The sequence below is a fragment of the Mus pahari genome, chromosome 9, assembly GCF_900095145.1.
Source record: "Mus pahari chromosome 9, PAHARI_EIJ_v1.1, whole genome shotgun sequence".
Classification (NCBI taxonomy): Eukaryota; Metazoa; Chordata; class Mammalia; order Rodentia; family Muridae; genus Mus; species Mus pahari.
Genome location: NC_034598.1, coordinates 67,648,168 through 67,664,584, shown reverse-complemented (window position 1 = coordinate 67,664,584; position 16,417 = coordinate 67,648,168). Strand labels below are relative to the sequence as shown.

The following is a 16,417-nucleotide window of genomic DNA, read 5'->3' as shown; positions in this document are numbered from 1 at the left end:
ACATATATATGTATATATACATACACACATATATATGTATACACACACACACATATATATATGTATATATACATACACACACACACACATATATATGTATACACACACACACACACACATATATATATGTATACACACACACTTGCTTCTTTGTCTCTATACCCTTTCTATCCCATCCTTTATCTTATCCCTTCCCCACACTCACACTCAGGCCTTTCTTCTGTCTTGTGACCCTTTCATGGACTGAATAATGTCATTTCTCCATTTCTGCTTGTTTCTTATTTCTGCTGGGTTTCTCACTGGTGCCATGGATATGCCCTTCATTTATTCAGTTATTTACAATGTACACTCAATTGTATCTCACCTGGTTTCCTTATCACTATTTTGAATTTCTTTTCAAGAACGTAATAGATTTCTTTCATACTGGGATTTTTCTTCTGGAACAGTAGTTCTCAAGCTTCCTAATGCTGCAACCCTTTGAGACTGTTCCTCGTGTCATGGTGACCACCCCCTGACCACCACCACCACCACCAAATTAATTTGTTGCTACTCCAGAACTGTAATTTTGCTACTGTCATGAATCATGATGTAAGTATCTAGTATGAAGGATATCTGAAATGTGATTCCTCTGAAAGGGTCATTCAGCCTCAAAGGGTTATGACCCACAGGTTAAGAGCTGCTTGTTGTTCTATCAGGTATATGTTCCCTTTTAACCATAGCTTTTCAACCCAGCCTCTTTGTTCTCCAGAAGAACAAACTCGGAGACTAAATTAGTTCATGAGTAAATGCCTAGGCCCTGAGCCTGGCCTTGTTCCCTGGCTAGCTCATAACTTATTTAGTCCATTTATTCTACTCTATAAGTACCACATGGCTGGTTTCTTTCATCTTCTCAGTTTCATGTGACTGTCTCCATCAACATTTGCGATGAATCTCTTTCCACACCCCACTCTATCCCAGAATCCTCTTTCCTGGAACTCCCACCTCCTTCTTCCTCTTTAAGCTAATAGGCTGACAGCTTTTTATTGACAGGTAATACTTCCACACAGTGCACAGGAGACCCTCTCTACACCCCCCTACGGCTTTTTGGTTGGTTTGTGTGTTTATTTTTGTCCCTCCCATGTTTCTGTGTTGCCTATGGAGCTGCTATGCTGTCTCCTTTCAATTTTATGTGGTAGGTTTTCCAGAGGAAGATGTTGTGGGAAATACCTAGAGCTAGCCCCTGTGCCAGGTGACCTCACTTGCTCCGTCTCTCGGCCACTGGCCAGTCCGCCAGCCTTGCGAGGCCATGTGGCTCCCACTAGGCCATCTCTCAGACGGGACCCCCCCTCACCCCAGTTCCTCTCGCTTTCACGCAACGCCTCATGCACACCGCTGGTTAGCCACCTTAACACCTAATTATCCAGTAAAATCAAGACTCTTAGTGCTTAACTAGCCAATCAGATTTAAGTATCAATAATAACACAATTTACAAGATGCCAATACAATAATTTCAGAGCCAAATGATAGTGATGAAGCTTTAACACAATTATTCTTTTTTTTTCTTTTTTTTTTCATTTCTTTCTTTCTTTACTTACTTATTTATTTTTATTTTTCAGACAGGGTTTCTCCCTGGCTGTCATGGAACTCACTTTGTAGACCAGGCTGGCCCCAAACTCAGAAATCCNCCTGCCTCTGCCTCCCAACTGCTGGGATTAAAGGCGTGCACCACTACTGCCAGGCTAACACAATTATTCTAACCTTTTGATAACACCATGTCAGCCTCCATTCTGGTTCTCCCTCTCCTCCTCAGACCTCCCTCCCTCCTTCCCTCCTCTCTCTCTCTCTCTCTCTCTCTCTCTCTCTCTCTCTCTCTCTCTCTCTCTCTCTCTCTCTCTCTCTCTCTCTCTCTGTCTCTCTCTTTCTCTGTGTGTGTCCTCAACTCCTCTCTCTGCCTCCCTTCTCCTGTCCAATCACAGGCCTCCCACTGCCCTAATGTGATTGGACAGGGAAAATCCTGCAGCAGAAGATGTTTTCCTTTATATGAAATTCGGGGTCCTTTTAGATAGATGCCATGACTTTGGTTATCAGTGGAGCGGCGTAGCCTCCATATGATCGTTTTCCTGTTATGGTCATCATTGCCTGTGCTGTCTAAACTGCAGGTATTTGTGGAGGGCAGTGGTGGTAGACAGGAGCTCCAGGAGTGTTGGAGCACAGGTGAGCCAGATGAGGCTAGGATGCCGATTGCAGAAAGGCACACAAAAGTGAGTGTTGACAGTAGTGGCTGTGGCCATGATGATAAGGAAGATGGTGACTGAGGGGCCCATCCCGGAAGTAATCTGTTATGCTTCAGAATGCCGGGCAGCAATGGCCAGAAGTAGTGGTGATCCCCCCCAACCTTTAACACATAAGCCTTTGGTGGTGGTGGTGGTGGTGGTGGTGGTGGTGGTGGTGGTGGTGGTGTGGTAGTGGTGGTGTTCTTATATTGGTCAGACACAGAGTGATTGGCAGTCCTTTGTCCTTTCTAGCTTGAGGCCTTGTAGCCAAAGCTGCCGTATGCCTAGGACGCCTAAAAATCAAACCCAAGCAGTGCAGTGTGGGAGGAGGAAGATAGAGACCTGTATTCCGCCATGCCACGTGGCGTGGACGACAGACTTGCCCTTTGCCCCTCGGCTAGGGGTAGAGCTGCCTACCACCGCAGCGCAGCACGGGCGGAGGAAAACAGATCTGCAGACGGGCATGCCGCTCACAGACCTGCCCTCTGGGGTACACCACAGGCTGTAGGCACCCACTTGTCAGATGATGTCACCCAGGGACCCACCGGCCATGTGGCCAGCCTGCAGCAGGAGCCGCCGCAGTGTGTGAGAGTATGTGGTGGACAGATGGGAGAGGAAGAGAGGTGGAGCATCCTGGGCGTTATGAAGAGAGAGGGAGCTGGAGAGGGGGAGTCGCCTGCTGTGAGTGACCAGCTCTGCCACCTGGTGAGGTCCCTATTGTAGCCAAATTGTAGTCCAAACAAATTAAGCTTATCCCCAACTAGCTTACAAGTAATTAAGACTATGGTTATTATTTGGCTTAATCATTGTGGGGGGGGACCCCTAATCTACTCTTTTAACTGCAGGCCTGGCTACCTCCCCAGCAGCAGAGTGCCCCTGATATTTGCTGTCTCTCCTGGCCATGTGCTCATGGTCCATCTCCCCTCATGGCAGCTTCTCCTCCATTTTCCCTCTTCCTCTTTCCCTGGTCTCTCCTTCACCAGGTCACTCCAAACCCACCCACCTCTAAGCCCTCCAGTATTTGGCTGTAGCCAGTTTTATTTAGCCAACAGTTTTTTGTTTGTTTGTTTTTGTTTTTTGTTTATTTCCACTTTCTTTTTCTTTTTTTTAACTTATTTTATTAGATATTTTCTTCATTTATATTTCAAATACTATCCCAAATGTCCCCTATACCCTCCCCCCACCCTGCTCCCCTGCCCACCCACTCCCACTTCTTGGCCCTGTATGGGGCATATAAAGTTTGCAAGACCAAGGGGCCTCTCTTCCCAATGATGGCTGACTAGGCCATCTTCTGCTCCATATGCAGCTAGAGACATGAGCTCTGGGGGTACTGATTAGTATGTTGTTTCACCTATAGGGTTGAAGACCCCTTCAGTTCCTTGGGTAACTTCTCTAGCTCCTCCATTGGGGTCTCTGTGTTCTATCCTATAGATGACTGTGTAGCCAATAGTTTTAAATCAAGGAGCAAGGTTTGCACAACCAATGATTAAAAACAGAAGTCCCTTGGGCTGGTGAGATGGCTCAGTGGGTAAGAGCACCCGACTGCTCTTCCGAAGGTCTGGAGTTCAAATCCCAGCAACCACATGGTGGCTCATAACCATCCATAGCAAGATCTGACGCCCTCTTCTGGAGTGTCTGAAGACAGCTACAGTGTACTTATATATAATAAATAAATAAATCTAAAAAAAAAAAAAACAAACAGAAGTCCCTCCTTCTAGGCCTTGGGTATAGAGTTTAGCATTACAATACATAGCAATAGACCAAACCTCCACTGGTTCCAGTCTAAGCTACCACTGAGGGCCATGTCTGGGTCTGTGGTTATGCAGCAGCAGGGGTACACGTTGATGTCTATGACTCACATTACCACTAGAGAACATGGGACATCCTGGTCAGGGCAGCCGTTAGGGTCCACATGGATGTCCAGGGGCTGTGTAGAACTGACCCTGCACTGCACGGCTATAGTAGAGGACCACAGAGATACTCCAGGCTTGGGGCGGGCGTCACATTAATGGTGTACTCGGGTGAGACGTGATTCCATCCCAGATCTCCATCTTGTCTCTCACTGAGTTCCTGCCCTGTCCTCTGTCACTCTCCCTAAGGTGTTGCGATTTCCCTGTGGGGAGGACAGTACTAGCCACCTTTGTTCAACCATCTTCCTTCCCTTTCCAGCACATTCTTGGAAGCTTGCTCTTTGAGTGAATGAAACCACTACGAGACACCCGTATTTTAGTGTTTTGTTTAAGTTATCATTTCTACCTGATGTGTGTGGTCGCTTCAGAGACTATGGACTTTTAAAGTGTCTAAAGGACACTGCTTTTCTGTCTTGGGGCGAGATACAGCCCCGTCTTGGCTTTCTTCCTGTCTCCCGCTGTGTTCTCTGTCCTTACTTTGTATTCAGCACATTGATTAGTAATTGACTCTCTTAGAATTTATTTACTTTCTCTTTTATCTCTTGTGCTAGGAAAAAGTAGCCAGCGACTGTTAGATGGTTAGATACCCAAGACGCACGCTCAGCTCAGGACGTTAAGAAGGGACTGTTTAAACAGTGCCCGTGGGTCGTGAACATGCATGTTTACTCTTGCTGAAGCAAGAGCCTTGGACACTGTGAACCAGGGCCTCGGGCTACAACTGCTTTATTATTCATTTTCCATCTCATTATCTCACCTGGCTCTGCCTCCCTTACTGAGCTGAACTGAAGTCTGTGCGTCGTACCACCACTGCCATACCCACCTTGGATAACTACAGCCGCCTAACCTAACTCCTGGCCACTGTGCCATCTCTACTGATCTCTAGTGTGTTCTGTAAAAGGAATTCTATCCCCTCTCCTGCTTTAATGGCGTCCCATTTCCCTTACTTGTTTTAGATGCTAGACATGGAACTTAGGGCCCTACAGACTGAGGCAAAGGCTCTCCCCGCTACACTTAATTCCCAGCTCCTGTTAACTTGAGTTAGCTTCGGGTTTGTTTTTCCCCCTCCAGAAAGGGTTTCTCTCCGTAGCCCTGACTGTCCTGAACCTTGCTCTGTAGGCCAGGCTGGCCTCTAATTCACAGAGATCCACCTGCCCCTCCTCCTGAGTGTTAGGATTAAAGGTGTGTGCCACCCGTTGTCCCCTGTCTTCCTGTTAGCTTAGTTTACTCTAAGCTAGTGATTTCCCAAGTGAAGGTTTGCGTATGAGATTATCTGTCAAGGTGCCGGTGTTCATTATTACAATCTCCCGTTTGCTTTCAATAAATTTGTTTGTTTGTTTGTTTATGCCTTTGAGATATTGTTTCACTATGCTGGTTTGACTGGCTTCAAACTCCAGGGCCCAAGTAGGTCCTCCTCTCTCAGCCTCCTGGAGGAGCCGGGATTACAGTCGTCCGTTCCCATCTTAGCTGTATGTACCTTTTGGTCTGTGGGTGGGGGTGGGGAGCAGTCAGGGCTGTGCATGCTCATTTACGCATTCCTTCTTGACCGCCTTGTCTGGTGGCCACTTGACACGGAAGGTGTCCAGAAAGCAATATTCTTTTTTCCCTGCCTCACAGCACTGAAATTAAGACTGTTCAGTGGGTTTATAAATTATCTAGTTTAACTCGGGATCGCAAAATAGGTCAAGTCCAAAGTTAGGAACTTTACTGGAAAACACGACCAAATTCTGAGGTACAGAAATGACCAAGTAGCTGTTCATCAGGTAAGATACACAAAGTGAAACCTGTTCTCATGAGCTAAACATGGCTTTGAGATCTTAAGTAAGCTTCTTAGACATCTTCCAAATCTTACATCTCTGTGGTAGCAATTAAGGCAAATATACAAATAGAGCCTTCTCTGAATTTCTGTATCATGAGGTATTAAAAGATCTTCAGGAAGAATGAAGCATATGCAATATTCTTAAAAGATTTTTAAAATTTAAATAGTCATTTCCTATAAGGACGAATATTGTAGCAGAAATAAATAAAACAATTTGGGAGTTTTTTCCAGTCCTTTGTGTACTATATTTTGGCAACACAGCTGATATTTATATAATGATCATAAATCCCCCAAAATATCGGGTAAACGAACACACATTCCAAGATAGGTTGGCCCCTAAAATACTGGAGACCGTTGAGTTTGGATTAGTTTGAATTCTTCTGTAAAATAGCTTTTGGATTTCCTGCTTGCTTTTCTGTCCTCTTATCTTTTCTTATCTTCTGTTTATGTTTAAGCCTCCTGGGGCTGCCCTGCTTCGTTTCATGGCTGCTCTCTGCACTCTGATTCCTGTATGTGTACCTTCATCTTCTGAATGTAGGTTTTAAACCCTGTAGCCCAGTGCTGCCTGGTGCGGGGCCCTTGGGACAGTTTGTTGCCCTCCATGACAGCCTGAGTGAAGAATTCTAGAGGGAGGCTTGCGCATCCCCAAGCTGCATTTTCTGTGGTCATGTTTGCTTCTGAGTTCATGGCTAGCGGACAGAGCTGTGCCTGGGGTATAGACTGGTCACATCTGCATAGTGGATAGAGGAGTGCAGGGACTGTGGGATGCTGCATGTTAAGTCAGGCACAGTGAGGCTGTTAGAGCATATGGTATGTTTGTGTCAGTCATTTGGGACTCAAAAAAAAAAAAATGTTCATTTTTATTATCTTAAGTTTTGGTATTTTAGAATGCTTCCTAACTAACTCTTAGGGAATTTGAATCTATCTTGAATTCTAATTTACTAACAACACACTTTTTCTTATTCTGACACCAGTAGAAAATTGAATGGTGACAGTTAAAGTCATTCCAGAGACATCTGTAATGACAAAGCAGCCATACTTGAAAGCTTACATCAGAATGTGAGCGTTAGAGAAAACTTTGCTGTGTCAGCTGAACTCCATCTACCAAATTTGCAGTAGTTCACTAAAGGCTTGGAGAGCTAAACACTAATGCTTTAAGTCTGAAATTCCTGGAAAAAAAAAAATGTTAGCTTGATTTGATCTTATCGTTCAGGCTAATCGACTCTTGTATGCTAAGTGGTTATATGTTGGCTTTCAAAGGGAAAATTTCAGTCAGAAGTATTTGAACTTCAGGTGAACTTTGGGTATTTTTGCAAGATAAGAAAGTAGTTTGGTGGCCAGCTCTATAAATATGTGCCTTAGATTTACTTGACTGTTAACTAGCACTCCCCACCCCCACCCCCACACGCACCATTCCCCATTTCTGTTTTAATCACCTTAACCTTTTGTGCGAGCAAAGAATGCCAGATGTTTTTCAATGGCAGATAAGATCAAAAGAAGAACAACAAAAAGGTGGCAATTATGCGGTGAAGTTCCTATAGCTTGCCTTTGTGGGCTCATAATAAAGAGAGAATAATCGATGAACTAGGTGGTTGCCATGGTATTGAGTGTTTGAGAATTACCATCAGATCCCATAAGACCAGATAGGATGAAAAGATCTGACTGGGAACTTCATAAATCAGGAGTCCATTATTCCTCTAAAAGCTACTGTCTTAGGTAGGGCTTTCCTGCTGTGAAGAGACACCATGACCAGAACTCTTACAAGAAAAACATTTAACCGGGGGCTTGGTTACAGTTGCGGATGTTTAGCCCATTGTTGCCCTGGTGGGAAACATGTACAGGGCAGACATGGTGCTGGAGAAGGAGCTAAGAGTCCTACATCTTGATCCACAGGCAGCAGAAAGGGACTGTCGCTGGGCATGGCTTGAGCATATATGAGACCTCAGAGCCCACCTCCACAGCGACACACTTCCTCTAACGAGGCCACACCTCCTAGTAATGGGTCTACGGGGACCAGTTACATTCATAGTACCACAGCTATTTTAGAGCTTACAATAATTTTTGGATAGAAAATATATAATATATAAATATAATATTTATACATAATTTATAAATATATAAAATATTTCAAGTGGCCTCTAATGAAAGATTGAAAACACAAATTTTAAAAAGCAAAGTTTATGGATCATTCCATTTTTTTTTTTCCCCTGAGGGGAGCTGGAGTTGTTTTGTTTGTTTTTGTCGTTTCTGGTTTTGTTTTGTTTCTGGTTTTTTGAGACAGGATTTGTAGCCCCAGCTGTCCTAGAACTTGCTCTGTAGACCAGGCTGGCCTCAAACTCACAGACATCACTGCCTGGCTTAGTTAATGGTTTGTTTTGTTTTGTAAAAACAAAAACAAGTACCCTGAGCTTCCTGAAGTTCCTTTAGAATATTTTTTGTCAGCCTGCTTCTAAGTGCTGTCAAAACAAATTGTTTCACTATAGGTGTACTAGTGTAATCTACTATAGATGAGTCCCCCAGATGCCCCCCCCCCCCCGTGAGCCCTCCCTCCTGGTTACTTAAGCCTTCTGTAATCCCCTCATCAAGGGGATCAAATGTATAGCGAAAAGGACACAGGTGTGGTGGCATGCCACCTTGAGACTGGGGTGTGGCGGACACTACAGCCTCTGGCCTGGTTCCAAAATCTTGATCTCTCCGGAAACCTGCTGTTACGGATTAAGTAGCCTACTCAAGGGATCCATATTAGGAGAAAATGAGGCCTCTGGCCTAGGGCAGGGAGGCACTGAGTGTTTTTGCGCAGATACTTGAGTGGGCTCACAGGCAGACTCTCCAGGTCAGTGAAGCCTACAGATTCCTCCGACATTTTGACAGAACAGCTCACAAGAGACCCATGGTCTTAATTAATTACCCCCTAAGCTGCCTCTGGATTCCTGAACAACAGAAACTTTGAGTCAATAAGTGTGTGCTATCTGAAGCCATAAAGTCTGGGGGGTTAATTTTGTTTTAGTGGAAAATATTCCAAGAGCAGAGCGACACCTGTTACATTGAACTCCTTAAATATTGACAGTGCTGTCAATCAGCTCTGTGGTAGTGTTTAATTTTGAGAAAGTGCTGGCTAAAAAGTTACCAGAATGGAAGCAGTTACCTACATGCAGTCTTTCAGTTGGAAGTATGCAACTTTACACGGTCCTTTACTTCTTCCCATTCAAATTACGTTTTTTATTTTTTGGAATTTAAATGAGACATTAAACTCTGAAAATAAAAGACTATTTCATTTTCATTTACTAATTTGTTTGTTTGAAAACAGGGTTTCTCTGTATAGCCCTGGCTGTCCTGGAACTCACGCTGTAGACCAGGCTGGCCTCAAACTCAGATATCTGCTTGCTTCTGCCTCCCTAGTGCTGGGCTTAAAGGTGTGTGCCACCATAGCCTGACTATTAAAAAAAAAAAAAAAAAAAAAATTTTTAAAAAAAAAAAAAAAAAAAAACATTTTTAAGAAGAAAAAAATAAAGAGAAGTAAATTTCACCACAGATGTCTGGGAGAGCATTCTGTTCCAGTCCCTAATGTGTCTGGCCTTGACTGAGGAGTGGTAATCATTTCACTCTATTGGCCTTGGTGGCATTCCCTGTTGAAAGGACAACTCGCGTTTGTGGTTGCTGTGAGCGGCTTCATTTATACCTTTCTCCCCGTTGTGTTAGACTGAAGAGTAAGTTCTACAGCTGAAAACAAATTCCCCGTGTCCTCGGAGAGTGTTAATGGTTCAGACTAGAGAGAAAAGAGCCTTGACGTTTTTTCTTCTAGGGTGCCAGCAATGTTTATATACTATTCACTTTTATTTCCACAGCACAACCAGTGCCCCAGAAGATGAAATCTCAAATAGATATCCCCGAACAGACAGAAGTGGTTTCAGTAGACACAACAGAGATGCAAATGCGCCAGCTAGCTTCTCCTCAAGCAGCACCTTGGAAAAGAGAATTGAAGATCTTGAAAAGGTATGAATTAAATAAAATGAACATACTTTAGCATTCTTCTCTCAGTTCCATGGCTTCATGCCCAGAAAGGGCACCCAAGCAGGAGACATCCGGTTCTACTCCAGGAACAGCCTGGATTCCTTATCTTGTGCGTTAGCACCTAGACCCTGGTGTTTGGGTCCCCCCCACTTCCTTACGTGCTTTTCTGTCCACTTGAACTCCTTGATTCAGTAGCCATTCCTGTTCCGTCACATCTTACTCGCAGTCTGAGGAGCGGTGTTTTTGAGTGCTCAGATATTTGCACTGTCACCCTGTACCTCGAGCTACATCATCTGAACATACTACTGTTGGTTCAGACCTTACAACGACTCTGAGTTAGGCCCATGTTTGGCGCTTGAACCGTTTTCAAGTAGAAACAGGATACACTTGCTTACAGATGTTTCGAAAGCAACTCACGTGAACATGGCAGTGAAATTACAGAGCTAAGGTGTGTCCCATGGACACCCATCTGAAACTGGTAATGGCGCTAACCCATTTGGTTGGAATATGTTCTGTTTGAGTGAAAGGAAGTTATTCCCTGTGACACAAAGACTATTGTGATATTTATCTGTTTTGACTTGCTGCTTACACAGCAGTGATGTTTAGGTTACATTTAAGCTTTAACCCCTATTTCTGATCGGAATCATTATTTAAATGTAAAGGGTTAGAGAATACACTTTATTAGTTTTCAACAAGTTCATCGGAAAGACTCGGGACATTCTAGAAGTGCTGACAGGCAGCCTTTGATGGCTTTGGGTCGCCTGCTGCTTTCTCTGCGGGCTAGAAAAGAAGCGAGTCCTGCCAGAGACCTTTCCAGCCCTCCCAGGAGGCCTGGAGTCTTTGTCTGTTCTAGGTTTATCGAGACAGTACTGTGTGTCATACAGTCTAGTTAACCGGAGATGATCTTGGATCTCTCTGACCTGCCAGCCCCTACCTCCCAAGAGCTAGGCTCATAGGTGTGTAAAACAACAACGAGCTAGATGCCCTAAATTCGAAAGCTTCTAAATAATGATTTTTTTTTTTTAAATTAAAAAGCATTTTTATTAGCTTACAAAGCATCATGTTTCATTATGGCATTTTGCAATCAAAATTTGTTTGTTTTGTTTGTTTGTTTTTTCTTTTCTCACTTTTCGTCCCCATTCTCCCTTCCTCCCTTGGACCCGCCTGTCCCCAGTAGTTTGTGTGCTTTCTTATCACGTGACATCGTCCCCCACTTTTACAATGCCTCCTGCTCTCCAGTGGTCTGACACCTAGTTTCATAACCTAGGCCAACTCTCAGCCAGTTTCCATCCATTTAAAGTTGGGCTCTGTGAATGAGAGCAAATGTATGACATCTGTCTTTATGAGACTACATTCCCTCAGTCAGGACAGTATTTTCTAGGTCTGTCTGTCCTTTAAGTAAGCTACTTTGCAGGGTCTTATTGTTGTTGTTGGGTTTGTTGTTGTTGTTTGGGTTTTTTGTTTTTTTTTGTTTTTTTTTTTTTTGTAGATTTTTCGTGGCTCATGGTTTTAGAATCACAGCTGATATCAGCCAGCCCTGTGGTTTCTTGTCCTGTGGTTTCTTGTCCTTGCTGAAGCCAGGGCGTGAGGGAAGACATGCTTACCTCCTGACTGTTCGGGAGCAAAGAGACGCAAACCTGTTTTTCTGAACTTCCTTCTCTCTTTTTTCTTTCTTTCTTTTTTTTTCTTTTTGGTTTTTTTTTTTTTTTTTTTTTTTTTTTTTTTTTTTTTTTTTTTTGGTTTTTTGAGACAGGGTTTCTCTGTGTAGCCCTGGCTGTCCTGGAACTCACTTTGTAGACCAGGCTGGCCTCGAACTCAGAAATCTGCCTGCCTCTGCCTCCNGAGTGCTGGGAATAAAGGCGTGCGCCACCACCGCCCGGCTTGAACTTCCTTCTCTTTTTGTTCCATATAAATACGCCCAGTGGTGTGCTTTCTCAATCTCCTAGGTGGTTCCTTTTATTAGAATACATGAATTACATGTACTAGCAGGCCTCAGGACACTTCATGTGTGTACATCCTGTGTTGGGCTTACATTCCTTGTCATCTTCCCCAACACTTCCGTAAAGTCCTCTTCACAACTGACCCCACTTCTGGGGTGTCAGAGTGAGTCTCACTGGGGTTGTCACAGGCTCACAGGCATCTTATCAATGACGACAGCCGCAGAGGAGAGGCCTCTTTATGCACTCCACTGTTGACTGAACTGTCATTTCGACAGGATCTTCTTATGGGGCTCCTGTTAGCTTTGAACTCCTAAGTTCAGGGGATTCTCCTACCTCAGGCTTCCAACTTTGACACTAAGTATGGTCCACCATGCCCAGTACGTAGCATCTCTTTTAAAGGAAAACCACAATAGCAGAAAGTCACACATTTTCCTTTTCAATTCACAGAAAGCTTGCAATTTTGCTATTTAAAAAAAACTGTGATCTTCTCTTCTTCCTTTACAAAGTTGGTGTGTCTGTCTGTCTGTCTTTGTGTCATCATCACCGTCCGTCCTGTCTTCAGTGTCAGGTATGGCTGGAAGTGGCTTTGCTAATGTCTGGAGTCGTACTCCGTTACTGACAGGGGTTTGCCATTTTAGAATCTGCAGTCAGCCGGTTCCCTGCTGATGCTTTGCGGATTTTATTCCCTAGGAAGTTGTAAGAGAAAGGCAAGAAAACCTTCGACTTGTGAGGCTGATGCAAGATAAAGAAGAAATGATTGGAAAACTCAAGGAAGAGATCGACTTGTTAAATAGAGTAAGTGGTTCTGTATTTCTCTTCCTGGGTTTCTCCTTTTGGTCACTGGATGAAAGCACGCAAGGGTGGAGAACTTGTTCGTTGCCTGTTTGGTTAATAAGACGGTCATTTACGGTAAGATCTATCGTGGTCCATAAGCTTTGTGTTCACAACACACCTTCCGGTGATACTTAGGATGTCCCCAGCTCTGGGTTGCAGTTCCCATTGTTCTGCTTTTTCACAAGATTTTGTCTAAAGTGGACGAAAAAAGAGTTTCCCTCAGAGAGAAAAGACTATCCCAGTTGCTAACTCCAGAACACGACAATTAAATGGTAAAAGTGTTTGCCTCCACTGGGCAGTGCCACGGGTTTGATCCCACATGCCACACTGAACGAGGGGACCTCATTTCGTGCCGGCCTTTTCTAATGCAACTCTAAGGCAATAGCTGGATGTTATAGAGGAGGACCAGGTACACCCCCCCCCCCTTTAACTTGCTCAAGGTTGCATGTAGCTGTTGGCTGAGCCAGTGTTTGACTTGGGTCTTTTGTAGTCTTTCATCTTGATCCTAGTATAAGCATGTCTCTGTTTGTGCTGGAATTCAGTTTCAGAGGCTGGGCAAATATTTGTGATGCTCAAGATGTGTTTGTGCTGTCTCAGACACCGAGAGCATTAAAATAATCAGAAACCCTCTTCCTAAGTTGCTAATTGAGTCATGATTCATGGCAGTGTTTTAACACGTGAAATTTTGAGGATCTGTATCAAGCATCCCGTTAGGTGATGATACATGATTGTATTTTTATCATTTAATTTCAATGAATAGTTTGAACATCTGTTTCTTAGCATCATCCAGTCTGTGGCTAAGCACCAGTTCTGACTTTGCTAAAGTTTTAGTCATCTGCCTGACAGTCCAACCTCAGAGGGCAAGCTCACGCCAATGCTGCGCGGGAGGGAGACTTTGCCAAGTTCTAATATTATAGACTGCAAAGATGTCTGCTTTTTTCCTTCAAGTGATATTCTCATAACAAAAACTTACTACAGCTTTAGGACTAACTATGTGTGAAGCAAGGGCGTGAGGGAAGACACGCTTATGTGTTTGTTACTAGAAATCTAATGTACTGTGCGCATACTTGCGTGTGTGTGTGTGTGTGTGTGTGTGTGTGTGTGTGTGTGTGTGTGATTCAAGTACTGATAGGGCATATTCCATGTAATTTCTAGAACTTAGCACTTCAGTGTTCATTGAGTAAATGAGTTATCCGTGTGCTTTTATTTTTAGGTTAACTTTGCAGTCTGTACCAGTATTTTTAACCTGTTATTTTCTCCATAACCCTCCTCCTCCCCCTCCCCCAGGACCTAGATGACATGGAAGATGAAAACGAGCAACTAAAGCAGGAAAATAAAACTCTTTTGAAGGTTGTCGGGCAGCTGACAAGGTAGAAGATGTGAGGCTTCGTCCGGTGCGGAAGACCTGCTTTTGAACTACTGATGAATGTCATGGCTAAGGCTAAGCTGAGACCTCTGTGATTCAGTACATTGAGAGAACTGTATATTTATTTCTAGAAAACACGTGGATTTTTTTTTTTCAAGATTCACTCTTTTTCACTGCTAGTTTTTAAAAAGTCCAAACCCTGTATTTCACATAGAAGTAACATTTTTTTTTAGTTATTAAAATCATAGGTAATGCCTCTTGGTTTTGTGTGATATCCAGATAATATATGGCTCCAAGCCACAGCCATTTGCATATATTTTATCTACGTTAACCCGTATTCTCCCTAAAGGAATATGCATAGTCTTTGTTTACATGAATTCACATACCTGGGGGAGTTGTCCACAGATGCCGTATTAATGTGTGCGGCCTTCTGGGTGTTCATACTTACACGTAAAGACTCATCATCTGCTGTCATCTCTTCTTTCCGCGTGCTCTAATGATTTCCAGCAGTAATAGATACACTATTTTGTATAGCAGTAATCGTTCAAAGGAAAGCTATTTTACAGAGCTACTTCATATGTTCTAGTTGGCTAATTATAAACCTAAGAGAATACTTGAACTGTGTTATAGTAAGTGAAAAATTGCTATTTTGTGTTTGAATTTTGAAAAAAAAAATTCAATAACTTCTGAAAAAAACAGTTTATGTATGTATAGTTGATGTAGGTACATCGTTCTTTTTTGTTTTGTTTTTTTTTTTAATTGCTCTAGGGTTTACTAGTAAATAATGGGATATTTAAAAAGTAGTTTATTCTTTAGGCTTCAAGTTGTGTACAATTTTAGTGCTGAAGAAGAAAATTGATGCTGTTAATAGCATGCGCTTCAAAATCAGAACCAAAATTTTTTTTTCCACACTAAAACTACGTACACATATGTCAACATGCGAAAGCGGAGATAACAGAGGATAATCTCAGCTGATTCCTGGGTTGGAGACACCCCGGGACGCCTTTTTCTTAAGAGAGAATAGTCCCGTAATCCCACTGCTGAAGATTTTAAAGCAGCCGTATTTGAAGATTTATAAAATAAAGTTGTCTTCTATTAAATTTCCTTGGTATTTAGGGTTGTTTTGTGTTGTGTTTTCATATTAAGAACCCTCCTTCTCCCTTAACATATGGATGCCCCTTCGTCGAATCTCTTTCCTTTTCCATCCCTCTTTAATGGTTCCAAGGACTGAACCCAGCAAATACTCGACCACGGAGAGACCGGATCGCTGATCTCCAGCCTGAGTCTAGGTGAACTTCCCCAGGACATACTGACAGCATTCATCCGAATCACTTGAGAAACAGAAACTGGGTTCCGCTGTAGCTCCTGGAGAGGCGTGGTTTAGACCTTGCTTGCTTTCCAGCACTGCTACAGCCAGCCCCTCCGCTGTGACTCTTAAGTCAGGTAGCTAGTCAGCCGCTGCTGTACCTTTCCGTCTGTATTTCCCTCTGAAGTCTCTGGGGCTGGAACTCACTTTCCCACATTTCTCCTTTAACTTAGCCGTTCACCCTGCCTCCCCAACAGAGATCTGCGGCCCACACATCAAGGAAGGAACTGTGCCAGGCTCCCCATCACCCCCTTGGCTATGAGGAATTCATCTCTTTGTTCATCATTAGGTATATGGCAGAACTATCCCCATTGCTATTCCTCACTCAGCCATAGGGGGTTGTAAAAATGTCAGTAGACAACCCTAGTATAATAGTTTGTATATGCTTGGCCCAGGGAGTGGCACTATTTGGAGGTGTGGCCTTGTTGGAGAGGCATGGCCTTGTTTGAATGGGCATGGCCTTGTTGAAGGAGTCCCTCACCATGGGTATGGGCTTTAAGACTTTCATCCTAGCTGTCTAGAAGCCAGTCTTCTCTTATAGGCCTTCAGATGAAGATGTAGAACTCTCAGCTCCTCCTGCACCATGCCTGCCTGAAGGCTGCCATGTTCCCACCTTGATAATGGACTGAATCTCTGAACCTGTAAGCCAGCCCCAATTAAATGTTATCCTTGTAAGAGTTGCCTTGGTCATAGCAGTATAACCCTAAGACACCTAGAATACATTAGTATATTGAATTTTCAATTATATAGTTTGAATTTTTTTAAATGTGTACATAAAGGCACATTTAACTTTGCTTTAAAAGAAATCATGTCAACTATGAAAGGTTTTAAAACCTGAGCTGCTTTGAAGTTTGTGCAAGTCAGTTAATGAGCATCTTCAACACATTTTTTTTTCTTTTGTAACATAATATTAGCAGGTGCA

At 43.4% G+C, this 16,417-nt stretch overlaps 1 protein-coding gene across 1 annotated transcript in view; it reads left to right on the top strand.

Moving 5' to 3' along the window:
• The window catches only part of Pawr (pro-apoptotic WT1 regulator), an 88,078-nt gene extending 72,601 nt beyond the window's left edge, over positions 1-15,477 (top strand). The window contains exons 5-7 of the mRNA XM_021205413.2: positions 9,824-9,971; positions 12,620-12,724; positions 14,051-15,477. Coding sequence (XP_021061072.1) covers positions 9,824-9,971; positions 12,620-12,724; positions 14,051-14,137 — 340 coding nt within the window. The 3' untranslated portion in view covers positions 14,138-15,477. The remainder of the gene's footprint in view (positions 1-9,823; positions 9,972-12,619; positions 12,725-14,050) is intronic.
• Positions 15,478-16,417: the final 940 nt, after the last annotated feature.